Source organism: Macaca thibetana, chromosome 14 (genome assembly GCF_024542745.1).
Source record: "Macaca thibetana thibetana isolate TM-01 chromosome 14, ASM2454274v1, whole genome shotgun sequence".
NCBI classification, from domain to species: Eukaryota; Metazoa; Chordata; class Mammalia; order Primates; family Cercopithecidae; genus Macaca; species Macaca thibetana.
This window is the reverse complement of record NC_065591.1, coordinates 86,056,491-86,083,894: the sequence shown is the minus strand read 5'-3', so window position 1 is coordinate 86,083,894 and position 27,404 is coordinate 86,056,491. Positions and strand designations below refer to the sequence as shown.

General features: G+C 41.8%; 1 protein-coding gene across 2 annotated transcripts in view; it reads right to left on the bottom strand.

The window, feature by feature from the left end:
* The window catches only part of PANX1 (pannexin 1), a 59,803-nt gene that overhangs the window by 12,853 nt on the left and 19,546 nt on the right, over positions 1-27,404 (bottom strand). The window contains exons 1-2 of one of the 2 annotated variants that reach the window (XM_050758916.1): positions 15,215-15,702; positions 14,298-14,437 (exon numbers count right to left, since the gene is read on the bottom strand). In XM_050758916.1, coding sequence (XP_050614873.1) covers positions 14,298-14,437; positions 15,215-15,413 — 339 coding nt within the window. In that variant the 5' untranslated portion in view covers positions 15,414-15,702. Of the gene's footprint in view, positions 1-14,297; positions 14,438-15,214; positions 15,703-27,404 lie in introns of those variants that run through there. The other variant, XM_050758917.1, reaches the window with a different exon arrangement.

Sequence of the window (27,404 nt, the reverse complement as noted above, 5' to 3'; positions counted from 1 at the left end):
GGTCTACATGGGTGGTGCCCACATTGTAAGGCAGGACGGGCCCACATTGGAATCTCCTAGGAAGCCGATAAAAACCACATTCCTGACCTTAACCATAGAAGCTCCAACCTAATGGCCTAGATGGCCTCGGGATCCTGAATTTTCACAAGGCCACTCTGGCAATGCTAAGGTTTGGAAGCCTCTGGTCCGGAAGCCTCAGAGGATTCCTCCAACCAAGTTTCTATGAGTCTACTTAAGAGAAATAAAGAGTTGCCCACTCTCTTAATTTTGTTCTTGTTTTTCTTATTGTGTTTTTTTTTTCAGTCAAAAACTGACTTTCCTGTTTCAGAGAGAAATCTTACTAATAGTTGCCTCCTACATTCTAAACTTGAACAAAGGGAACAGAACACTCAAGAAAAAAAAAAAAAAAAAAGCCAGTTCTCAAGCAGTCTTAGAGCACCACCTACCGGCCCCCCTGACTGTACCTGCATCTCCAGCAAAGGCCTCACAGTCTGTCCTTAGAGGCCATCAGTAGTGCACGGAGTGGGAGAGGAAGGGAGGAGGAAGACAGGGAGAAATCAAAGTCAGTTAGGGAGAAATGACACCATTGATCATACCAGTGTCATACCAGTGCTGACTTAAACATTACACTAAATAACTTCTTTGGAGGAACTGAACTCTCTAACTTCAGCATCAGAATTAAATTGAGAAGTGCTGAATCAACCCTGTGCCTCTAATCCCCCATCCTTTGTCAGGATGCTCCTGGAGAACCAAGTCTGGTTCTGAACAGGACACACAGCTACCTCACTGCCCTCCTCCCTTCCACATATACTCTTCAAGCACCCACTATGGACTACGCATTGTCTCAGGGGTACAGGGATAAACAAGACATGGTCATGGTCTCTGCCTGCATAAAGCTTACAGTCTGAAGAGATAAAGAATTAATTAAGCAGAATTATGGCAAGATATTTTCATGTGAAGTTTTCATTTTATTTGAAAGTGGTTGGGGAAGGCCTTGGAGGGTAGGAGGTAGAGATAGGGAGTGGGATGTCTGAAGTTAGTTTCAAGTGACAGCAAGTTCAGAATGAGGTGGCCACAGGAACTCACGATGGAAATGGAAAGGAGGTAAAAGTTCTTGCAGATGAGACAGAGACTGAGGCTAGATGTGCCATCTAGGAGGACACAGAAGTCACCCTGGAGTGGTGAAGGAGGATGAGCATGACTGAGTCCTGAATGAATGAGGGGTAACTGGGAGAAGGTGACAGCAATGAGGAGGGCATGAGGAAGGCATAGCCAGTATCCAAAACAGCTAAGGAACTGAGTTTTCTATGAAGAAACAGTAGCAAGGTAAGGAATACAGGCATGGGAAGAAATTACGCAAGTCCATGAGCATGGTGAACTGAGGACCTCCTGGGTCAACAGTGGGCTCCCCTGCTGGACAGCTCTTCTGCCAGAAAGACTCTCCTTGTGTTGACTGCAGCTTATCAGCAGGTAACCATCACCTACAGGCTACAGTCCACAGTTCTGAAGCCACAGAAGTTAGAACTGGACCTTTCCACATGGAAACATGCCTGAAATTTGAAGGAGGCTGTGGGCTCACCTGCCATCTGGCTGTGGGACCTCGGAAAAGGCACTGACCACTCTGGCCCTCGGAGTCTGAATGAGAGGACCCTAACAGTTTAACAGTCCCAAGTCTGCTCAGTGTGGAGAAGCCACAAGAAAGCCTTTTTATCCTTGAAAGATAATCCAGCAATTCCACTTTGGGGTATGTATCCAAAAGAAACAAAGTGAGGACTCGAACAGATGTTCTCAGCAGCAATAGTCACAATAGGCAAGAAGTGCAAGCAACCAAGTGTCCGCTGACAAATGGATAAACAAAATCCCGTACAAACTTACAATGGAATGTTATTCAGTCTTAAAAAGGAAGGGGATTTTAATGTATGCTACCACATGAATGAACTCTGAAAACATTTTCTTAAGTGAGATAAGCCAGACACAAAAGGTCAAATATTGTATGGTTTCACTTATATAAGGTATCTAGAATAGGCAAATGCAGAGAGACAGAAAACAGAATGGAGGTTGCCAGGGGCTGCGGGGACAGGGAAATGGAAAATTACTGCTTAATAGGTGCAGGTCTCAGTTTGGGAAGATGAAAAATTCAGGAGATGGATAACGGCAATGGTTTCGCAACAATGTAAATGTACTTAATGCCACTGGGCTATATACCTACAAAGAGAAAGGTAAATTTTATGTTATATATATTTTATCAAAAAAGAAAAAGAAAAACTTGAAACAGAGATCAACGTAGAAATAAAGCAGGTGCGATTACTGAATCTGGCCTAAGAAAGCCACACACTAATATTCCTATCTAGTATAGGTTTTATTTCTCCAATTAGGCTGAATCTTCATTTCTCTCTAACTCCCAGAATTACCAACCAAATCCCACAAACTGTATGGCTTAAAACCACAGAAATTTGTTCTTTCATGGTTTTAGAGGTGAGGAGTTCAAAACCAAGGCGCTAGCGGGACCATGCTCCCTCCCGAGTCTCCAGGGAAGGATCCTCCCAGCCTCTTCCAGCTTCCAGGCGCCCCAGCATTCCTTGGCTTCGCAGCGTAACTCCAATCCAGTCCCCTGTGGGCATGCGGCTGTTTTCTCCCTGAGTGTCTTCATGTTGTCTTCCCTGTGAGCACGTCTGTGTCCAACTTCCCCTCTTCGTATGAGGACAGCAGTCATACTGGGTTAAGGGCTCACCCTACTGCAGCAGGACCCCATCTTAACTAATTACATCTGCAATAATTGTATTTCCAAATAAGGTGTCACAGTTTAGGGCACACTGGGTTAAAACTTCAACATATCTTTCAGGGGACACAATTCAACCCATGACACCACCCAAATGTAGAGTTAACTGAAGTCTCAGTCCTCACCTTACTCACCCTCTTGGCAGCATTTGACACAGGTTATTACATTGACACCATCTTTCTTTACAAGATACCCTGCGTTTCAAGCATACACACACTGTTAACACTTTCCTCATCACCCCACCTCTCTGTGTCTCCTCTGTTGACTGGTCCTACCCCACCCTCTCTCCATGTTGGAGCAGCCCTCAGACCTTGCCCCTGTCTACATATAATCACCCCCTAAGAAACCCCATCCACTCCTATAGCTTTAAACACTATTTTCTGACAATCTGCCATATCTATAGCTCTACTCTAGCCTGCAATCTCCAGATACCATATCTCACTGCCCACCTGACACATCCTCTGGACCATGGAGCATCTGATTCAACATGTTCAAGCAGAACTCTTTGATTTTCCTCCAAAATCTGCTTCTTCAAGTGTCATGAAGGTGTCATTCCATCCAGTGCCTGAAACCTTGGTCATGTCCTTCATCCTGATCTTTCTCTCATCTTCCCACGTCCAATCGGCACATCTTGTTACTTCCATATCTTAGAAAAGATGCCCCAAGCCTTAGAAAAGATGCGCTTCCCACCTCCTCTGCTGTCATCCTAGACCTCAACTGCTGTCACTCTAGACCAAGGATCAGCAAACTGCTGCCCCTGAGCCAAATCTGGCCACAAGCGATCATGTCTACTCTGCAGAACTGAGTAGCTGTGACAGTGACTGTGTGATCTGCAATGACAAAAAACTTTATGATCTGGCCCTCTGCAGAAAAGTTTGCTGACCCCTGGTCTAGGCCCTTGACATCACTTTTGACTATCCTTTTGCGTGATCTTCTAATCAGCAATAAGACACAGAGTATTGCTTTTTGTTTGTTCTTTGCCCTCTTAGACATAACTACTTCTTTTCCTTTCTGTTCCCTAATGAGAACCCTCACTCTGAGCTTACCAAGTGGCTCTCCCTGCCTCTATTCCCTCCTGCACACCGTCACTGAGGCTTAACTCTTGGAATTGCCAAGTTCACCCTGCTCAGGTACCTGCAATGGCTCCCGCTGTCCCCAGAATTTAGCCCATCTATCTGGTTAGTTTTCAAAGTCCCCTGTAACCTAACCTACCCTGCATAGTTAATCAACGGCCCACTGCTCCCCAGCAGGCCATGCCTTTCCCAGAAAGTGCTTCCCACCCTCCCAGGCAGTGCTTTTTTTGTGCTTGTTGGGCCTGTATTTTCCTTCCAGTTGTCACCCAGCTTGTTCCTCTCTCTTCTGGTTATCAGGAAGACAGAGTTTATGAAAAGGAAAAACAAATTGTGAAGAAATTGTCTAATCATCTTCATTTCCTTACCTCCCATTCACTCTTCACTACAGCCATCTGCCTCCCACTTCTCCACTAAAATCATTCCTGCTGGATCTCCAATGTTTTCATTAAATCCAGTAAGTTTTATTTCTCCCAGACTGCACTGGCTTCTCTGCAGCAGCATTTAACAGTTCACTGCTGTCTGAAACACTCTCCTTTTACCATTTAGCTGATTATTCCCTTTTGCTGCCTTCTTCCATGTTTATTTTTCCACTAAACAACGAGCTCCTTGATGAAGGGACCATGTCATCTGTGGCTCTCTGCCACTGCACATACATTCTAGCATATCAATCAACGTTAGCTGAAATCAACTGTGACTAAATGTTTTCAGCTCAAGAATTTCCATTTGATTCTTTTGGTGCAATTTGCAGTCAGTTCCCTGTAAAAATCTCCATATAATCATAATTCTTTGAATATATTATTAATGATTAGTTAAAATGCATGGTTGATCAATCTACTATCTGAATCTCCAACAGGTTTGTTTCCATTTCTGATTTTTCTCTTGGTTTTCTTGTACACCTAGTTATTTCCTAGTGAGTGCTGAATATCATATATGAAAAACCTGAGCAAGACTTTGAGAGCACATAAGAGGAGGCAGAGCAAGATGGCTGAATTGAACCCTCCAATGATTGACCCCCCTGTTAGGAGATAGACAATATAAAAAGATATAAAGTATCTAGGCAAGAAAGTACCTTCTTAAGAACCAAAAAATCAGATGAGCAATCACTGTACCTGGTTTTAACATAACATGGTAAGTGGCATTGAAGAGAGTAGGAAGGACGGTCTTGCATTGCTTACACTACCCCTTCCCTAAAACCAGGCAGTACAGTCTGGAGAAAGAATCTGTGTGCTTGAAGGAGGGAGAGCAAAGCGAGTATGGGACTTTGCATTGGAACTCAGTGCTACCTTGTCATAGCCACATACAACACCAGGCAGACTTCTGCCAGGTCCCACAAAGGAAGCATTTAGACCAGCCTGGGCCAGAGGGGAATCTTCTGCCCCAGTGGGAGAAACGTGACTCCTGCTGGCTTCACCACCAATTGACTAAAGTGACCTAGGGCCCCAAATAAATCTGAGTGCCAATCAGAACATCGTAACTGTAGGCCTTGGACAAGCCCTGGTGCTGCACTGGTCTTAGAAACAGTGGGCTTGGGATGTGACCCAATATGACACTAACTGTACCAGCCAGGGGAACACCTGCATCACTCCTCTCCCAGCTCCAAGCAGTGCAGCTTGGGGAGAGATCTTTCAACTTGGTGAAAGGACAGGAAAGAGTACAGAGGATACTGTCTTGCAACTTAGATATCAGGCTCAGTCATAGTAAAATAAAGCACCAGGCAGATGTCTGATATAATATGCAGGTACAAGAAGGTTAAAGGACACAAAGAAGACTCAACCCAAATAAGACTACCTCAAGGAATATAATAATCCAACTCTCAAAGGTGAAGGACAAAGAAAGGATCCCAAAAACACCAGGTGAAAAGATACAAATTACATATAAAAGAGTTCCAAGACATCTGGCAGCAGACTTTTCAGTGGAAACCTTACAGACCAGGAGGAAGTGGGATGACATATTCAAAGCACCAAAGGAAAAAAGCTTCCAACCTAGAATATCATGACCAGCAAAGTTATCCTTCAAACATAAAGGTGAAATAAAGACTTTCCCAGACAAACAAAAGCTGAGGTATTTCATCAACACTAGACCTGTCTTACAAGACATGGTAAAGGGAGTTCTTCAGTCTGAAAGAAAAGGATGCTAATGAGCAACAAGAAATCATCTAAAATTACAGACTCACTGGTAAAAGTAAGTACGCAGACAAATACAGAATACTCTAACACTGTAATTGTGTAAACCACCCATACCTTAAAATGAAGACCCTAAAGTAAACCTATCAAAAATAATCGTAATTACAACAATTTGTTAGGAGATAGACAATATAAAAAGATATAAAGAGACAAGAAGTTGAAAGGGAGGGGGGGAATGAAGTTAAAGTCCAGAATTTTTTAGTTTTCTCTTTGCTTGTTTTTTAATTTTCATTGTAATTGGATTAAGTTATCTTCAGTTTAAAATAAATGGTTAATAACATAATCAACAACAATAATAATAATAGTTATTATTATATTATTTGAAATGGAGTTTCACTCTTGTTGCCCAGGCTGGAGGGCAATGGTGCGATCTCAGCTCACTGCAACCTCTGCCTCCTGGTAAGTTCAAGCGATTCTTCTGCCTCAGCCTCCCGAATAGCTGGGATTACAGGCATGCACCACCATGCCCAGCTAATTTTGTATTTTTAGTAGGGACAAGGTTTCTCCATGTTGGTCAGGCTAGTCTTGAATTCCTGGCCTCAGGTGATCTGCCCGTCTCGGCCTTGCAAAATGCTGGGATCACAGGCTTGAGCCACCATGCCCAACCGCATAACCAATTATTTTAAAATGAAGATAACTTAATTCCAATCACAGCCTCGTGTGTAGCCTCATGGCAAACAAAGTAAAAGCCTATGATAGATACACAAAAAATAAAAAGCAAGAAACTAAAACATACTACCAAAAAATCGCTTATACACAAGGGAAGACAGAGAAAAAGGAAAAAAAGAGAAATTTACAAAACAACCAGAAAACAAATAACAAAATTGCAGTAGTAAGCCCTTATTTATCAATAATAACACTGAATGTAAATGAACTAAATTCTTCAATCAAGAGAAAGAATGGCTCACTGGATTAAAAACCCAACCATATGCTGCTGACAAGAAACTCACTTCACCTATAAAGACATATATAGGCTGAAAATGAAGGGCTGAAAAATATATTCCATGCAAACAGAAACCAAAAAAGAACAGGAATAGCTATACATATATCAGATAAAATAAATCTCAAGGCAGAAACTGTAAAAAGATAAAAAGTCAGTCATTATATAATGATAATGGGATCAATTCAGTAAGAGGGTATAACAATTGTAAATATATAAGCACCCAATGCTGAGCACTCAGATATATAAAGAAAATATTATTAGAGCTAAAGAGGGATAAACCCCAATACAATAATAGTTGGGAACTTCACACCCGACTTTCAGTATTGAGCAGATCATCTAGACAGAAAATAAAGAAATATCAGGCTTAAGCTACACTGTAGGCCAAATAGACCCAACAGACATTTACAGAACATTTCATCCAATAGCTGCAGAACATTCTGCTCTTTAGCAAATGAAACATTCTCACAGATAAGCCATATGTTAGGCCACAAAACAAGTCTCAAATAATTCAAAATAACTGAAATCATAAAATTATCTTTTCTGACCACAAGGTCAGAAATCAATGACAAGAGAAACTCTGGAAACTACACAAACACATGGAAATTAATATGCTCCTGAATGACCACTGGGTCAATGAAGAGATTAAGAATAACTTTAAAAATTTCTTGAAACAAATGAAAATGAGAACACAACATACCAAAACCTACTGGATATAGCAAAAGCAGTACTAACAGGGATGTTTAAAGCAATAAACACCTACATCAAAAAAGTAGAAAGACTTCAAATAAACAGCTTAATGATAGATCTTAAAGAACTAGAAAAGCAAGAGCAAACCAAACCCAAATTCAGTAGACTATTAAAGAGCAGAAATAAATAAAATTGAAACTTAAAAAAAATACAAAAATCAATAAAATTTAAAAGTTGGTTTTTTGAAAAGATAAACAAAATCAACAAACCTTTAGACAGACTAAAAAAAGAGAAAGACCAAATAAATAAAATTAGAGACAAAAAAGGAGACATCACTCATACCACAGAAATTCAAAGGATCACTAAAGACTATTACGAGCAACTATACGCCAATAAATTGCAAAACCTAAAAAAAAAAAAAAAAGATAAATTTCTAGACGCATACAACCTACCAAGATTGGACCATGAAGAAATACAAAACCGGAATAGACCAATAGCAAGTAACAAGAGAGAGGCAGTAATCATAAGTCTCCCATCAAAGAAAAGCCCAGGACCTGATGGCTTCACTGCTAAATTCTACCAAACTTTTAAAAAAAGAACTAATACCAATCCTACTTAAAGTATTCAAAGACACTGAGGAGGGAATAATTTCAAACTGTCCTTTGAGGAGGGAATAATTTTATAAAGCCAGTCTTACCATGATACCAAAATCAGACAAAGACACAAGAAAATTATAAGCCAATACCTCTGATGAACATAGATATAAAAATCCTCAATTAAATGATTCAGCAAACTGATTCAGTAGCACATTAAAAAGATCATTCATCACAACCAAGTGGGATTTATCTTAGGGATGCAAGGATAGTTCAACATACGCAAATCAATACATTTGATATATCACATCAACAGAAGGAAGGTCAAAAACCATATGATCATTTCCATTGATGCCAAAAAAGCATTCAGTAACAGTCAACATTCCCTGATGATAAAAACCCTCAACAAACTGAGTACAGAAGGAACACACCTCAATATAATAAAGACCATTTATAACACAGCTAGTGTCACAAAGAATGGGGAAAAACTGAAATCGTTTCCTCTAAGATATGGAAGAAGACAAGGATGCCCACTTCTAACACTTTTATTCAACATAGTAGTGGAAGTCCTAGTCACAGTAATTCAACAAGAGAAAGAAAGGGCATCCAAATTGGAAAGGAAGAAATCAAATTATCCTTGCTTGCTGACAATATGATCTTATAGAGAGAGAAATCTAGACTTCACCAAGAAATTATTAGAACTGATAAATGAATCACTGAAGTTTCAGGATACAAAACCAACATACAAAAATCACAAGCATTTCTATATGCCAATAGCAAACAATCTGAAAAAGAAACCAAGAAAGTAAGTTCATTAACAATAGCTATAAATAAAATACCTAGGAATAAACCTCAACAGAGAAGTGAAAGATCTCTACAATAAAAACTATAAAACACTAATCAAAGAAATTGAAGAGGACATAAATGAATTAAAAGATATTCCATGTTCATGAATTGGAAGGATTAACATTGTTAAAATGTTCACACTACCCAAAGCAAGTTACTGATTCAATGCAAAATGTATCAAGATATCAATGACATTCTTCATAGAAAAAACAATCCTAAAATGTATATGGAAATACAAAAGACCCACAGTAGTCTGAGCAATTCTGAGCAAAAAGAACAAGGCTGGGGCATCACAATATCAAGTTATACCACAAAGCCATAGCAACCAAAATAGCATAGCAGTGGCATAAAAACAGACACACAGACCAAGGAAATAGAATAGAGAACCCAGATATAAATCTACTCATTTATAGTCAATTCATTTTAACAAAGGTGCCAAAAAGATACAATACAGAAATGACCGTCTCTTCAATAAATGGTGCTAGGAAAACTGAGTATCCATATGCAGAAGACTGAACTCAGATCCCTATTTCTCATCATATACAAAAATCTAACCAAAATAGATTAAAGACTTAAATATGAGACTTAAAACCATGAAACTACTAGAAGAAAACACTGGAGAAACACTCCAGGACGTGAGTCTGGATAAGCAATTTCTTGTGTAAGACCTCAGGAACACAAGCAACCACAGCAAAAATGGACAAGAAGGATCACTTCAAGCTAAAAAGCTTCTGTGCAGCACAGGAAACAACATGATGAGACAATCCACAGAATGGGAGAAAATATTTGCCAACTATCCATCTGACAAGGGATTAATAACCAGAATATATAAGAAACTCAAACAACTCAGTATCAAAAAAAGAAAAACCTTAAAAATGGGCAAAAAATCTGAATAGACATTTTTCAGAAGATGAAATTCAAATGGCAAACAGGTATATGAAAAAAATGGTCAACATCATTGATCAGGGAAATGCAAATCAAAATCACAATGAGATATCACCTCACTCCAGGTAAAATGGCTTTTATCGAAAAGACAAAAAACAATGAATGCTGGTGAGGATGTGTAGAAAGGGGGACATTCTATACTCATGGTAGGAATGTAAACTAGTATAGCCACTATGGAAAAAGTATGGAGGTCCTCAAAAAACTAAAAACAGAGCTACTGTACAATACAGTAATCCCACTGCTGGGTATACATCCAAAAGAAAGGAAATAGAATATCAAAGTTATTTGCACCCCCATGTTTATTGCAGAGCTATTCACAATAGCAAAGACATGGAAATTGACCTAAGTGTCCATCATCCAATGAATGAAGAAAATGTGGTACATATACACAATGGAATATTATTTATCTATTAAAAAACATGATATCCTGTTAAATTCAGCAACATGAATGGATCTGGACAATGTCATGTTAAGCGAAATAAGCCAGGCACAGATAAGTACTCCACGTTCACACTTACGTGAGAGCTTAAAAAAACTGATCTCATAAAGAATAGAGTGAAGGTTACCAGAAGCTGGGAAGCGTAGTGGAAAGGGAGAATGGTTAATGGGTGTAAGTATACAGCTAGTAAAAGGAATAAGATCTAGGTTGAGATAGCAAGCTGACTATAGTTCATAATTTACTGTATATTTCAAAAGAACTATATGAATGGAATCAGAATGTTGCTAACATAAAGAAATGATAAATGTTTAAGGTGATGGGTATCCCAATTACCCCGATTTGCTCATTATACATTGTATGCTTATATCAAAATATCACATGCATTCCACAAATATATACAACTATTATGTAACCATAAAAATTAAAAATAACAATAAGCCAGGTGTGGTGGCTCACGCCTGTAATCCCAACACTCTGGAAGGCCAAGATGAGTGGATCTCTTGAGCTCAGGAGTTTGAGACCATTTCTACAAAAAATACAAAAATTAGCCAGGTGTGGTGGTGCATGCTTGTAGTCCCAGCTACTTGGGGGGCTGCGGCAGAAGAATCGCCTTACAACCAGGAGGTTGAGGCTGCAGTGAGCCATGTTTGTGCCACTGCACTCCGGCCTGGGTGACAAAGTGAGACCCTGTCTCAAAAAAAAAGAAGAGAAAAACAATTTAAAAAAAGAAAAAAAAAAGATGGATGATAATTACACCCAGAAAATCCTCCAGAAACGATTTATTTTTACTTCTGGCAGGCAAGTAGACCACACACTGGCAATCCCTGATCTCTGTCACTCAACTGCTATTGCAATGATTTAAATCAGGACTCTAGTCCCTATGGGAGCTAGATTAATTCTGGATTGCCCCTTGTTCTCAAAGAACAGCCTTTTAGAGTCCCAAGCAAATGCCAAGGAGTGCTAATAAGGGTCCTTCCAACGTGGCAGGTCCTGACTTCAATTTTGGTCCCCAGCCTTGTGAATCTGGCAAGAGCTCTGCTGAGAAACTCAGATGAACCTCCATTCAAACAAGCAGTCTTCCACTGCCAGAAAGAGGGCTTCTTAATCTCTCATCAGTACCAGGTAACTTAAGATTTGGCTACCCATACTGTTTCCACATTTCCCCTTCCTTGACTAGAAGAGCAACGGGCTAGCTGTCTGAAGATCTGAGCTCTGGTGTGTTAGTTAGCAACAAGTCCTATGACCTTTAGGCTAGATCCCTCAAAGTTCCCTTACCCTTAAATGTAAAAGGCATCTGGATAAAATATCTGTTAGTTTATTCTTGCTCTAAAATAATTACTAACACGCCTGCCAACTCTTACATTAGACAATTCTCCTGTGGATCCATCAAAGCCAGCCCAGTGACTCATTAAAACTCTTCATTTTCATGAGAACACTATAACAAATGAACTGAAACTACAGTAAAAATTTGGATTTACAAAGCAAGCTGTTAAACTTTAGAACTGTGGCGATTCACACTACAAGTCCTATTATATATTGCCTTGGCTACTAAACCATGCAAAGCTGACAAGAACCCACCTATGGCTGAAAATAAAGAGAAAAGCCCGGCCTAAATGAAGAAAAGAGTCACTACAGGGTACCACTATGCAAAATGGCAAGCAATACAGTTGACGCTTGAACAACATAAATTTGAACTACATGGGCCCACTTTTATGGGGCTTTTCTTCTGCCTCTACCACTCCTGATACAGCATGAACAACCTCTCCTCCTCCTCCTCCTCCTCCTCCTCCTCCTCAGCTACTCAACATAAAGACAATGAGGATGAAGACCTTTATGATGTTCTACTTCCACTTAATAAATATTAGGTTGGAGCAAAAGTAATTGTGGGTTGCTATTCCTTTTATATATTTATTTAATTACTATTATTTTTTGGAGTCTCACTCTGTCTCCCATGCTGGAGTGATAGTGGTGTGATCTCTTCTCTCTTCAACCTCCACCTCCCGCATTCAAGTGATTCTCCTGCCTCGGCCTCCTGAGTAACTGGGACTATAGGCATGCACCACCATGCCTGGCTAATTTTTTTTTTTTTTTTTCTGAGATAAGAGTTTCACTCTTGTTGCCCAAGCTGGAGTGCAACAGCATGATGCAGGCTCACTGCAACTTCCACTTCCCGGGCTCAAGTGATTCTCCTGCCTCAGCCTCCTGAGTAGCTGGGATTACAGGTGCCTGCTACCATGCCCAGCTAATTTTTGTATTTTTAGTAGAGACGGGGTTTCACCATGTTGGCCAGGCTGGTCTCGAATTCCTGACCTCCAGTGATCTGCTCGCCTCAGTCTCCCAAAGTGCTGGGATTACAGGCATGAGCCACCGTGCCCAGCCATGCCTATCTAAATTTTGCATTTTTAGTAGAGACGGGGTTTTACCATGTTGGCCAGGCTGGTCTCAAACTCCTGACTTCAGGTGATCCGCCCACCTCGCCCACCTTGCAATTACTTTTAATAGCAAAACCCATGATTACTTTTGCACCAACTGTAAATATATACAACTGTAAATATATACAATATTCTTAATAACATTTTCTTTTCTCTAGCTTACTTTATTGTAAGAATATAGTATATAATACACATAACATATTAAATATGTATTAATTGACTGTTTCTGTTATTAGTAAGGCTTCCAGTCAACAGTAGGCTATCAGTAGTTAAGTTGTGGGGGAGTCAAATGTTACACACAAATTTGTGACTTTGCAGAGAGCCAGTGCCCCTGACCCCTACGTTGTTCAAGGGTCAACTGTAAACAAACGAGAGGGAGAACAAGCCTGAGTCATAGCTCCCTTCAATCATTCCTTTTATGAAGAAGGATGCTGATGGTGTGTCTAGCAGCAGGTCAAAGCAGAAGAGAGTCAAACTTTGGCTTTTGGGTTTTCGAAAGCTAAAATTCTGTATTTTCTTCAGCAGAAAAGAACACCAGAAGATACACATTCTACTTGTTTTCACAATGGACAAAAGAAACAGTGGTTGAAATGAATGACAGGCTGAAACAAAGTCCTACTTTCATAAGCACAGAGAAGACCTAATGCAGTCACTTCATAACTCAGAGAACATTCTTCTGCACAAATTTGTCAACTGCTGCCTAAGGTCCTCGCCGCATCCCCTGCCACCTGCAAGCACAAACCACCACTTCCCTGACGACAGAGCGCCTGACTGACTGCCCTTCTCTATGGGAAGTGGAACCCAGACATTGGTGTCTCTTGTGTAGTAATCTCCCCTTCCCTGCAGTATATGGATCTATCAAAAGCAAACAGATCCATTCCAAAAGCAGTGATACAGCCAATACCCCCATAGGGCCTCATCACTAGGTTTTTTGATGCTCCAGTAACATATCACCTAGAAGCAACTGAACTCTAGGTCAGTCCTTACTGTCTGCAAGAGACCCTGTGTGTGGTATAAAAGGCGCTAGCTGAGAAGCTATGCATGAATCCTAGCTCTGCCACTCAAAATGTACTAAGAACCTACTATGGGCCAGACATCCTGCTGGGCATTATGATATAAAGGAAACAAGACACAGAAGGTGCCTGCTGTTACAGAGCTAAAACCCAAAGAACACTTCCATTGCCCCATTGCGCTAAATGACGGTGCCTACACCAAGTCATCTCAGAGGTTCTTTTTGACTATAAGGTGCTACAGTTTTACATCGAGATACAGCCCTGGTTGGCTACAATATCTGTGTGGTCTTTGGCAGTCTCCCTGGGACTTAAGTTTCCTTATCTATAAAGCAAACGGTTTCTATGTGGAAATGTCTCCCTTTACCTTATGCAGCCACAGTGGGAGGTTTCCAGAATCGCTCTGCAGTGAGTTCTTCTGCTGAACAGCAGCCCAGCAATATGAATCCACAAAGGCAGCCTGACGCCAGGAGAAAGAACTTGGAGAGAAACAGCTTATCTGTGTACCTGAGAAGCAAAACAGATAGTTTCCAATGAATGAAGACACAGTTACCTGGACCCTTGTCCCCATCTCACGTGTTTTTAGTTTTTTAGTTTTGTCTAAGTTAGGGAGCACCAGGACAGGAGGTGGAGACATTAGGACAGAACTAAAAATAAACACCCAAGTTCTTATTAAAACAAAAGATCGCAGACTGGTTTTGGCCAACACTGGTCATGACGGCAGCTTGGCCTCAGTTGGGGAAAAATTCTTAAAAGAAGTAGAACTACCATACAAAGAAAAAGGAAGCAGGAAAAGAACCAGACCTAAAATGCATGAGGCAAGCGTGCAGAGAGGCGGTTTAGTTTGGAGTAAGGATTGAGAAAAAGGAAAGGTTATGTGGGAGGGCCAGTGAGGCACCTGAATGCAGAAAATTGGACTAAAAAAAAGTTATTTTAGAACAAAGAAGCAAAGAACTATTAGCCTGAGGAAGAGAAAGCTGAAGGGAACATTTGGTAATAGAACACTGGATGGGAAATCAGTGGTTTTCTACCTCCTCTAACACTAAAGAAGAAACAGGCCTAAACTGCGGCCCAAGTGGTTTACATCAGGAAGGGAAATGCTCAAGACCGCAAACCTCCCAACAGCAGATGGGCGCTAGATGGGGAATGGGAAGACCTGGGTCCTGTCAGGGCTCTGCCGTTTACTCGCTCTTCTGGGAAGGGACTCTGAGACTTGGTTTTCTCCTCTGCAAACTGAAGACTATATCTCTCTGTAGACGCTACTGTCACATCTGTAAAACCTACCATTTGGAAGACTCTTTGTGCTCCTGACACACACAGGCCGTGGAGGGAAACTGACCAATAGGATCGTAAGGCTCAGGCAGAGCCGTGTCCTCCCGTTCCCACCAGTAGTAGCACAGGGGCTGGCGCTAAGCCTTGCCTGGCCCAGCCCTGATCCCCTGTCCCCACCTGGCACATTCAAAGGTGTGTGTGTCGCAGGCATAGGGGTCAGAGCTAAGGCTCCACGACAGGCACTCTCTTCCACATCCAACACAGCCTGGGAGTGTGCTCAGTGACTGGGCTCTGACGTGAGTCATATTTAAATTTGACTCAGCCACTCTCAGCAGGGTGAGTCACAGCTGGTAAGTCATTAACTTTCCAAAGCCTGGGATCTCTAAAATAGGAATGACATTAATAGTGTATCCACATTACAGATTTGTTGTGGTGACTACAAAAAAAAAAAAAAAAAAAAAAAACTTGCTGCAGCACTTGCTAGGGTGTCTGGTTCCCAGAAGTTGCTGAATTAGTGTTACATTTTTCTAGATGAAGTAACAAGCGGATTCTCATATTGCCTTAAAGACTGGGATGTGCCTACCATTCTCCCTTCCCACCCTATGGAGCAGGGATAGGAACAGTGGAAAGATACCGAACTGGACTTCCCTAATCCCTGGCACATAAAAGGCCTCAACACTCATCTTTGCCTGGGAAGGGGGTGGCCTTTATGCTTATGGTACAAGACATAAGTGGTGGGGATGTTGTCAGGAGAGTGTATTCTTGTGGTAGGAGTGGTATGTGGCAAGGCCCTGAGCACTTCTTCCCCATCAGGGGCTTGTGCACCCACAGACATCAAGAAAGGACTTCTCAGCAAAAGCCTTTGTAGGAAATCATCATGAAAAGTCACAAACATCAGCAAGTGTTCTATAAAGGGGTAGTTCTTGCCATTCAAGAACGGCTTAAATATGAGTGGGGGACAGGTAAGATATCTCAAGGTCCCCTCTGACTCTCTTATCCCATTAAACTTAAGTTCTTAGATTTTATTTAAAAAAAAAAAAAAAAGGAGTAGTCCGGACAGCACAGGACTTGGGGCTAAGCTCACACAGCTCCTGCATCAGTGTGAAACGCTTCCTAAGCCAACCACCTACCAAGGCTTATGAGGGCAACAGCAAATACCCGAGGGGACAGGCGGTCCTCAGGTTATAATCGGATGGTTTCTGGTAAGGTTGTTGATAAGCTGCTTGCTTGGGAACATCTGTCCGAGTACTTACTCATGAAAATGAATAATGCTGTTATGATTTCACAAAAGCCTGCCTGGCCCAGAATGTTCCTTAGGCAAAGTCCTCACAATGCAAGTATCCAACATTTATTAACATTCTTTCTATAGGAAAGAGTGCTTCAAGTTCTATATTGGGATCTCGAGGACCTCCCCCTCAAGGCAGCGGTAGAAACTCCTGGAGCAGAAATAACTACCCTTTTTTTTTTTTTTTTTTTTTTTTGAGATGGAGTCCCACTCTGTTGCCCAGGCTAGAGTGCAGTGGCACGATCCCGGCTCACTGCAAGATCCACCTCCCGGGTTCACAACATTCTCCTGCCTCAGCCTCCCGAGTAGCTGGGACTACAGGCGCCTGCCACCAGGCCCAGCTACTTTTTTGTATTTTTAGTAGAGACAGGGTTTCACCGTATTAGCCAGGATGGTCTTGATCTCCTGACCTCGTGATCCGCCCGCCTTGGCCTCCCAAAGTGCTGGGATGACAGGCGTGAGCCACCGTGCCCGGCCATAACTATACTTTTTATACCAAAGCTTTTGCAAAAGAGGAAGAAGGAGAAAATATAAGAGAGAGAGGAGGGCAGAAACATGTGAAGCTCTTAATAAAAGGTCTTCATCTGGAATGGAAAGTCAGAAGAAAAGGCAGTGGGCAACTCATATTCACTAGACACCAACTAGCCCTTTAAATCATTACCTCATTTAAGCCTCACAACCAAATGGAGACACAGATCATTACCTTCCTTTTCCCCTGGGGTAAACCAAAGCTCCAAGTAGTTCAGTAATCCCCTTCCCAAGCTAGTGAATGGTAGCAGCATTCATTTAAATCTGTATCCAACTCCCAGTTTCTCTCAGCACTCCTCTCTAAGCCAGTCACCACTGCAAGGCCACCCTGGAGGAGCTCCTGGGGACCAGGGCTTTGTTGGAATGGAGGTGATCTAAGTAGGTGGTTCCTCCAAGTGGCCGGGAAGGGGAGAGCTTCCTGGGAAGGGTCAAGGGCAGACCTAGAAAAAGAAACACACCAATCCCCAGGTATCGGGTATTCCCAGGCCAGAAATGGGAAACAAAGTCAAGGACGTCAGGAGCCAGGCAGGGAGGGGCAGGCAACAAATGGGGAGAAAAGAGCAGGAGTGAAGAGGGGGGCAAAGCAGGAGGGTACAGGGGACCAGCACAGCCGGGCTCTGGGCCCACACCTTCACCCAGGCTGCCTAAAGGCACCTAAAGGCAGCAGGTTAGGGTGATCAGCTGCTGCCAAGGGGCCAGGAAGCTTGGGACAGGGACCATCGGGATGCATTTTTTCAAATGTACTTCCATATCCTCTATCTCATTTACTCTTCAAGATAATATTGGGAGGTAAACACATTAGATCTTCGTGTGTTTTCCACGTAGTCTCTGGGTCAGAAGGGCTTCCAGTCTCTCCCTTCTCCACCTGTTTAAATTGTTGCCAGGTTATTCACCCTAGAGCTCAGTTCTATCTTGCCACTCCTGGGGCTCAACATTTTTCAGTGGTTCCCCACTGTCTGGGTTACAAATCCAAATCAATGCTCCAATCCAACTCAATGAAGGCTGTGGCTTGTACAGGCCTGATATGCACTCAGATCTATGCCTGACGTGATCCCCTCTGCCCGGAGGTCCTGTCGCCAGTACCTGCTTGTTAAGTCAATGCCCCATACACACCACCTTCCTCAATGACTCATCTTTCAAAGCGCTGTTCAGGCATCACCCACTTCACAAAGCTTCCTCCCCACTGACTTTCCACAGTGCCTTTCTGCACATCTTTAAATCAGAGATGTGCAGATAATCACTTTGAACCATGTTGCATAGACATCCACATATGTCCCATCTCCTCTAGTACTAGCTCAAGGTTTTACAGGCAAGACATACTCTGTCTCTGAACGTCATGCACCATCGTGTACCAAGTAACATCTGTCTGATGCTTTGAAAGTTTCAAAGTACTATCATAAACACCATCTCAATTAATGTTAAAGTATCCCCCAAAGATATCACTGTCCAACTTGATAGCTGAGAAAAGAGAATCCCATGAGATTCCCAGCCACAGCCCCATGCTGTCTACCACGGTGTGTCAGCTTAACAAGTGTGTGCTACAATTTCTAGGGAACAGACTTTGCAAGATATGCACTGCCTTTTATTACTATACAGGAAAGAAAGGAGTGTCAGGTTTATGCCAAGAACAACAAAGAATACTACTTCCACTTGGCTGAGAGTGCAGAGGCAGCTGTGGGCTTTACATTTATGTGCGTCTGGCCAAATATAATAAAAGATCACCAGGAGAAAACATGTGCTCACAAGGCCCAGAGGAAGTAGCCACAACATCCACTAAATAAGCAATCCATGCCACAGACATCTCCCCATCCACCCTCCTCCAGGTGCCTTGACCTGGAGCCTAGGGTGCTGGTCACACCTTCTGCCTGAGCAGCAGTGCAGGTGGCTCTTGGTGTAGCATAGACCTGTACCTATAGCTGATTAGAGAGTAACATAGCCTAAAGAGAAATAGGACTGGGGCTGGGGTAAGCAAGCCAGAGGTTTCTCAAAGACACCACAGCAGGATGCTTCCCCATTCTTGTTCCACTTCAGCGGAGGCCTCTGGCTTACTTTTGCTATGATCTATGCCCCCCTTTTTTTTTGGTTCCTCTCTTTTAATATGCTTTCTTTCATTCTCATGCATTACTAACATGGGGTTAGGTCCTGCACCTAGGCAGGAGAAGAGAACTAACCCTTGCTGTGTATTTTCACCCCCATTTTATTTTATTTTATTTTACTTTATTTTGTTTTGTTTTATTTTTTATTATACTTTAAGTTCTAGGGTACCTGTGCACAACATGCAGGTTTGTTACATATGTATACATGTACCATGTTGGTGTGCTGTACCCATTAACGCATCATTTACATTAGGTATATCTCCTAATGCTATCCCTCCCCCCAACCCCCACCCCACGACAGGCTCCAGTATGTGGTGTTCCCCACCCTGTGTCCAAGTGTTCTCATTGTTCAGTTCCCACCTATGAGTGAGAACATGTGGTGTTTGGTTTTCTATCCTTGCAATAGTTTGCTCAGAATGATGGTTTCCAGCTTCATCCATGTCCCTACAAAGGACATGAACTCACCCTTTTTTATGGCTGCATAGTAAGTATTCCATGGTGTATATGTGCCACATTTTCTTAATCCAGTCTATAATCGATAGACATTTGGGTTGGTTTCAAGTCTTTGTTATTGTGAATAGTGCCGCAATAAACATAGGTGTGCATGTGTCTTTATAGTAGCATGATTTATAATCCTTTGGGTATATACCCAGTAATGAGATGGCTGGGTCAAATGGTATTTCTAGTTCTAGATCCTTGAGGAATCACCACACTGTCTTCCACAGTGGTTGAACTAGCTTACAGTCCCACCAACAGTATAAAGGTGTTCCTATTTCTCCACATCCTCTCCAGCACCTGTTGTTTTTTGACTCTTTAATGCTCGCCATTCTAACTGGTGTGAGATGGTATCTCATTGTGGTTTTGATTTGCATTTCTCTGATGGCCAGTGATGTCAAGCATTTTTTCATGTGTCTGTTGGCTATATGAATGTCTTCTTTTGAGAAGTGTCTGTTCATATTCTTCATCCACATTTTGATGGGGTAGTTTGATTTTTTCTTGTCAATTTGTTTAAGTTCTTTGTAGATTCTGGATACTAGCCCTTTGTCAGACGAGTAGATTGCAAAAATTTTCTCCCATTTCGTAGGTTGCCTGTTCACTCTGATGGTAGTTTCTTTTGCTGTGCAGAAGCTCTTTAATTAGATCTCATTTCTCAAATTTGGCTTTTGTTGCCATTGCTTTTGGTGTTTTAGACATGAAGTCCTTGCCCATGCCTATGTCCTGAACGGTATTGGCTAGGTTTTCTTCTAGGGTTTTTATGGTTTTAGGTCTAACATTTAAGTCTTTAATCCATCTTGAATTAATTTTTGTATAAGGCGTAAGGAAGGGATCTAGCTTCAGCTTTCTACATATGACTAGCCAGTTTTCCCAGCACCATTTATTAAATAGGGAATCCTTTCCCCATTTCTTGTTTTTGTCAGGTTTGTCAAAGATCAGATGGTTTTAGATGTGTGGTATTATTTCTGAAGGCTCTGTTCTGTTCCATTGGTCTAAATCTCTGTTTTGATACCAGTACCATGCTGTTTTGCTTACTGTACCCTTGTAGTATAGTTTGAGTCAGGTAGCATGATGCCTCCAGCTTTGTTCTTTGGCTTAGGATTGTCTTGGCAATGCGGGCTCTTTTTTGGTTCCACATGAATTTTAAAGTAGTTTTTTCCAATTCTGTGAAGAAAGTCACTGGTAGCTTGATGGGGATGGCATTGAATCTATAAATTACCTAGGGCAGTATGGCCATTTTCATGATATTGATTCTTCCTATCCATGAGCATGGAATGTTCTTTCATTTGTTTGTGTACTCTTTTATTTCATTGAGCAGTGGTTTGTAGTTCTCCTTGAAAAGGTCCTTTACATCCCTTGTAAGTTGGAATCCCAGGTATTTTATTCTCTTTGAAGCAACTGTGAATGGGAGTTCATTCATGATTTGGCTGTTTCTCTGTTATCGGTGTATAAGAACGCTTGTGATTTTTGCACATTGATTTTGTATCCTGAGACTTTGCTGAAGTTGCTTATCAGCTTAAGGAGATTTTGGGCTGAGACAATGGGGTTTTCTAAATATACAATCTTGTCATCTGCAAACAGGGACAATATGACTTCCTCTTTTCCTAACTGAATACCCTTTATTTCTTTCTCCTGCCTGATTGCCCTGGCCAGAACTTCCAACACTACGTTGGATAGGAGTGGTGAGAGAGGGCATCCCTGTCTTGCATCAGTTTTCAAAGGGAATGCTTCCAGTTTTTGTCCGTTCAGTATGATATTGGCCGTGGGTTTGTCAAAAATAGCTCTTATTATTTTGAGATACATCCCATCAATATGTAGTTTATTGAGAGTTTTTAGCATGAAGGGCTGTTGAATTTTGTCAAAGGCCTTTTCTGCATCTATTGAAATAATCATGTGATTTTTGTCTGTGGTTCTGTTTATATGATGGATTATGTTTACTTATTTGCATATGTTGAACCAGCCTTGCATCCCAGGGATGAAGCTAACTTGATCTTGGTGGATAAGCTTTTTGATGTGCTGCTGGATTCGGTTTGCCAATATTTTACTGAGGATTTTTGCATCGATATTCATCAGGGATACTGGTCTAAAATTCTCTTTTTTTGTTGTGTCTCTGCCAGGCTTTGGTATCAGGATGATGTTGGCCTCATAAAATGAGTTAAGGAGGATTCCCTCTTTTTCTACTGATTGCAATAGTTTCAGAAGGAATGGTACTAGTTCCTCTTTGTAACTCTGGTAAAATTTGGCTGTGAATCTATCTGGTCCCGGACTTTTTTTGGTTGGTAGGCTCTTAATTATTGCCTCAATTTCAGAGACTGTTATTGGTCTATTCAAGGATTCAACTTCTTCGTGGTTTAGTCTTGGGAGCGTGTATGTGTCCAGGAATATATCCATTTCTTCTAGATTTTCTAGTTTATTTGCATAGAGGTGTTTATAGTATTCTCTGATGGTAGTTTGTATCTCTGTGGGATCAGTGGTAATATCCCCTTTATCATTTTTTACTGCATCTATTTGATTTTTCTCTCTTTTCTTCTTTATTAGTCTTGCTAGTGGTCTATCAATTTTGTTGATCTTTTCAAAAAACCAGCTCCTGGATTCATTGCTTTATGAATCTGAGTGGTCTTGTATTGGGTGCATATATATTTAGGATAGTTAGCTCTTCTTGTTGAATTGATCCCTTTACCATTATGTAATGGCCTTCTTTGTCTCTTCTAATCTCTGTTGGTTTAAAGTCTGTTTTACAGAGACTAAGATTGCAACCCCTGCTTTTGTTTTTTCCATTTGCTTGGTAGATCTTCGTCCATCCCTTTATTTTGAGCCTATGTGCGTCTCTGCACATGAGATGGGTCTCCTGAATACAGCACACTGATGGGTCTTGACTTTTTATCCAATTTGCCAGTCTGTGTCTTTTAATTGGAGCATTTAGCCCATTTACATTTAAAGTTAATATTGTTATGTGTGAATTTGATCCTGTCATTATGATGTTAGCTGGTTATTTTGCTCGTTAGTTGATGCAGTTTCTTCCCAGCATCAATGGTCTTTACATTTTGGCATGTTTTTGCAGTGGCTGGTACCAGTTGTTCCTTTCCATGTTTAGTGCTTCCTTCAGGAGCTCTTGTAAGGCACGCCTGGTGGTGACAAAATCTCTCATTTGCTTGTCTGTAAAGGATTTTATTTCTCCTTCACTTACGAAGCTTAGTTTGGCTGGATATGAAATTCTAGGTTGAAAATTCTTTCCTTTAAGAATGTTGAATATTGGCTCCCACTCTCTTCCGGCTTGTAGAGTTTCTGCTGAGAGATCTCCTGTTAGTCTGATGGGCTTCCCTTTGTGGGTAACCCGACCTTTCTCTCTGGCTGCCCTTAACCTTTTCTCCTTCATTTCAACTTTGGTGAATCTGACAATTATGTGTCTTGGAGTTGCTCTTCTCGAGGAACACCTTTTTGGCATTCTCTGTATTTCCCGAATTTGAATGCTGGCCTGCCTTGCTAGGTTGGGGAAGTTCTCCTGGATAATATCCTGAAGAGTGTTTTCCAACTTGGTTCCATTCTCCCTGTCCCTTTCAGGTACACCAATCGGACGTAGATTTGGTCTTTTCACATAGTCCCATATTTCTTGGAGGCTTTGTTCATTTCTTTTTACTCTTTCTTCTCTAAACTTCTCTTCTCACTTCATTTCATTCATTTGATCTTCAATCACTGATACCCTTTCTTCCAGTTGATCAAATCAGCTACTGAAGCTTTTGCATGTATCACGTAGTTCTCGTGCCATGGTTTTCAGCTCTATCAGGTCATCTAAGGTCTTCTCTATGCTGTTTATTCTAGTTAGCCATTTGTCCAATCTTTTTTCAAGGTTTTTAGCTTCTTTGCGATGGGTTTGAACATCCTCCTTTAGCTCAGAGAAGTTTGTTATTACCGATCTTCTGAAGCCTTCTTCTCTCAACTTGTCAAAGTCATTCTCTGTTCAGCTTTGTTCCATTGCTGGCAAGGAGCTGTGTTCCTTTGGAAGAGAAGAGGCGCTCTGATTTTTAGAATTTTCAGCTTTTCTGCTCTGGTTTCTCCCCATCTTTGTGGTTTTATCTACCTTTGGTCTTTGATGATGGTGACATACAGATGCAGTTTTGGTGTGGATGTCCTTTCTGTTCGTTAGTTTTCCTTCTAACAGCCAGGACCCTCAGCTGTAAGTCTGTTGGAGTTTGCTGGAGGTCCACTCCAGACCCTTTTTGCCTGGGTATCACCAGCCGAAGCTGCAGAACAGCAAATATTGCAGAAAGGCAGATGTTGCTGCCTGATCGTTCCTCTGGAAGCTTCGTGTCAGAGGGGCATCCGGCCGTATGAGGTGTCAGTCGGCCGCTACTGGGAGGTGCCTCCCAGTTAGGCTACTCGGGGGTCAGGGACCCACGTGAGGAGGCAGTCTGTCCGTTCTCAGATCTCAAACTCCGTGCTGGGAGAACAACTACTCTCTTCAAAACTGTCAGGCAGGGACATTTACGTCTGTAGAAGTTTCTGCTGCCTTTTGTTCAGCTATGCCCTGCCCCCAGAGGTGGAGTCTACAGAGGCAGGCAGGCCTCCTTGAGCTGCTGTGGGCTCCACTCAGTTCGAGCTTCCCAGCCACTTTATTTACCTGCTCAAGCCTCAGCAATGGTGAGTGCCCCTCCCCCAGCCTTGCTGCCACCTTGCAGTTCAATCTCAGACTGCTGTGCTAGCAGTGAGCGAGGCTCTGCGGGCGTGGGACCCTCCGAGCCAGGCGTGGGATATAATCTCCTGGTGTGCTGTTTGCTAAGACCGTTGGAAATGTATTAAGGTGGGAGTGACCTGATTTTCCAGGTGCCGTCTGTCATGGCTTCCCTTGGCTAGGAAAGGGATTTCCCCGACCCCTCGCGCTTCCCAGGTGAGGCAATGCCCTGCCCTGCTTCAGCTCACACTTCCTGGGCTGCACCCACTGTCCAACAAGCACCAGTGAGATGAACCCAGTACTTCAGTTGGAAATGCAGAAGTCACCCGTCTTCTGCATAGCTCACGCTGGGAGATGTAGACTGGAGCTGTTCCTATTTGGCCATCTTGGAACCTCCCCTCACCCCCATATTACAGGTGAGGAAAGTGAGGTGTGAGGCACTGTGATCTCATGGCTAGTGGGTTGTGAAGCTGGGATGTCAACTCAGCTCTCTCTACCTTCTAAACACAAGGAAGAGGAGGTGAAAAGCATAAATTATCAAAGAAATTCAGGTCAGAGATGGAAGGATGAGAAGGAAGGAGCCAGGAGAGAAAATCCTGGGGTTGCTGTTCTGGAAGCACAAAGGGAAAACAGAGAATATGATAATGATTATATCAAGTACAATCATTAGCATATACACACTACTTTAAAAGTCTGCAAAATGTTGTTACTTTATAAAACAAAAAATTGGTTTAATTCACCTTAATGTAAATTGTAGACCCACATACCCCATACATATGGGATCCAAGTAGATTATATTACAACCCATAAAGCACCAAACTTGAAAGGTCTGGCTATATTTTAACATTGCCAAAAGATCTGAAAACTACTCTATTACAAATTCTCAGTGAGAAAAATCATACAAAGAGGATCCTGAATGTGTGGTGTAGAGAAGAGATAGACAGTGGTCAGCTCTGAAAACAAACACAGAAAAGCAACAAGCACTCAGAAGGATGAAACAGTTCTGAATTTGTTTAAAGTACCTCTAACCCCAACATAATAAGACCAAATGACGTTTGCCCTGAAGGATATTCTGGCCCAATACTTATAGTTCCCAACTATCATAAAATACAGTAATGTTACAAGAATCTCAGAATAACTTCGCTTACTAAAAACAAGCCAAATTCCTCTCCTTTTACCTTTCCAGCAGACTTCAATCCAAACCCATCTTTAGCTTCAAACACATGAAATTAAATACATTCTGGAAGTCCCAAATTGTCCATTACCGCCTTCACTTTTCCTCTACGGGAACTGACTCTGAAGCACATGCATGTTTTAAACCAGTGAGAAAATATAAGTACCCTCTGCAGCCCAAACTAAAAAATGGAATTGAAATACTTCTTTTTTTTTTTCCTTTAAACCACGTTGGTTCACCAGGTCTGTCTTTCCCACAGCTAAGCCTGGCTTTTAAAGAAAATACATCAGGGCTAACACTGCTCCTTAGCTAAAGCTGGGCATCATCAAATGTTTCCTTTTAAATGAGTTACAAGAAGCCCCAGATGCTTCCCTCCCCATTCCTGTTGAATAGAGCAACAAATAACTCCGGGGCATTTTAGAATGAATGGTTTGCCCCTGTGAGTCCAATAATCAGATATGGCACTGTCAAGACAGCACTGCCCTCACCAGACGGAGGGAAGAATTAATAGTCTGTACCTGCCAAACGCATGGTCCAGGGTGTGACCACTCAACCCCACAGTCAAAGAGAACAAACGACCACGTTGCTGGGCCTCAGAAGGCAACCTACGAGGCTTATCTAATTTAATTGGGAATGATGGTGTGAGCAACACAGCCTGCTACATGCAGGAACAGAAATGAGGAGGCTGGGCTGCAGATGACAGCCACAAGCAACCACAAAGACAGGATGACACCCACAAGAACCGACAGACAAGACAAGTAGCAGTTTAAGGGGTTTCCTCCCTGTGTTAGCAAGTCCAGTCCCTCGCACACCCACAAGGTCTAAACCACACAAAAAACCCATATAATTCCAATGTAAATGTCACCACTGTCTAGTGGGAAAAAAAGTTCATGACCTGGGTACCAAGGAAAAAAGGCATCAGAAGAACTCAATGGTATATTAAGATGAAAGTACTGGATGTATTTAAATATATACTTTTTACTTTTGTCATCAGATTACAGATGATAAATACAGATTTTCAAACATACAGAAAATAATGTAACAGACACTTAAGAGTTTAAATCAATACTGACATTTTGCTCTATTTACCTCATCTTTTTAAAATTGAATATTTTATTTTGAAAATTTTTTCAGACCTACCAAAAGATTACAAGACTATTACAATGAAATCTGATATACCCAGCACTTAAATTCAACCAGTGTTAACACTCTGCCACACACACACTCTCTCTATGCATATATAATATATCCTTTACTTTTCTGAACCACTTGAGAGTTAGTTGCAGAGATCATGACCCTTTACTCTCAAAAGTGTGTATCTTCTAAAACAAGGATATTCTCTTTAAATAATCTAGTGCAATTACCAAAGTTCTTAAAATACCAGATACAAGCGATTATCTATAGTTAGACCTCCCAAACAAGCCTTATAGCAACTGTTTTTTATCCAACCAGGATCCAGTCCTGCCCTACACACTGCATTAGTTGTCCTATCTCTGTAGTCACCTTATCCTGGAATGGTTCCACAGTCTTTCTCTGTCATTTATGACCCTAACATGTGTGGTGAGCATCACCTGTTTAATGCAATGCTCCTCAATTTGGGTTTGTCTGATTGTTTCTCCACACTCCAATCCAGGTTCTGCATTGCTGGCAGGAATCCCGAGGAAGGGCTGTGGGTCCTCAGGACAGCACCCCAGAAGCATCAGCTTACCTTTCCCCCATAACTAGGTGATGTCCGCTATGGTGGGCACTTAGTCAATGTGCTGTCTGCTAGGAAGTGCCTTTCCCCCTGTGCAATCATAAGTGGTCTGTGGAGGGACCCTCGGAGACAGGGTCAACATTGTATCCCAGAACACACTTTCACCCAGTGGTGAATCAAATACTTTAAATGTGGTTGCAAAACAAAGATTCTTTTTCCAACTTGATTCGTTCCTTCTACATGTATTAGTTGCAATGGA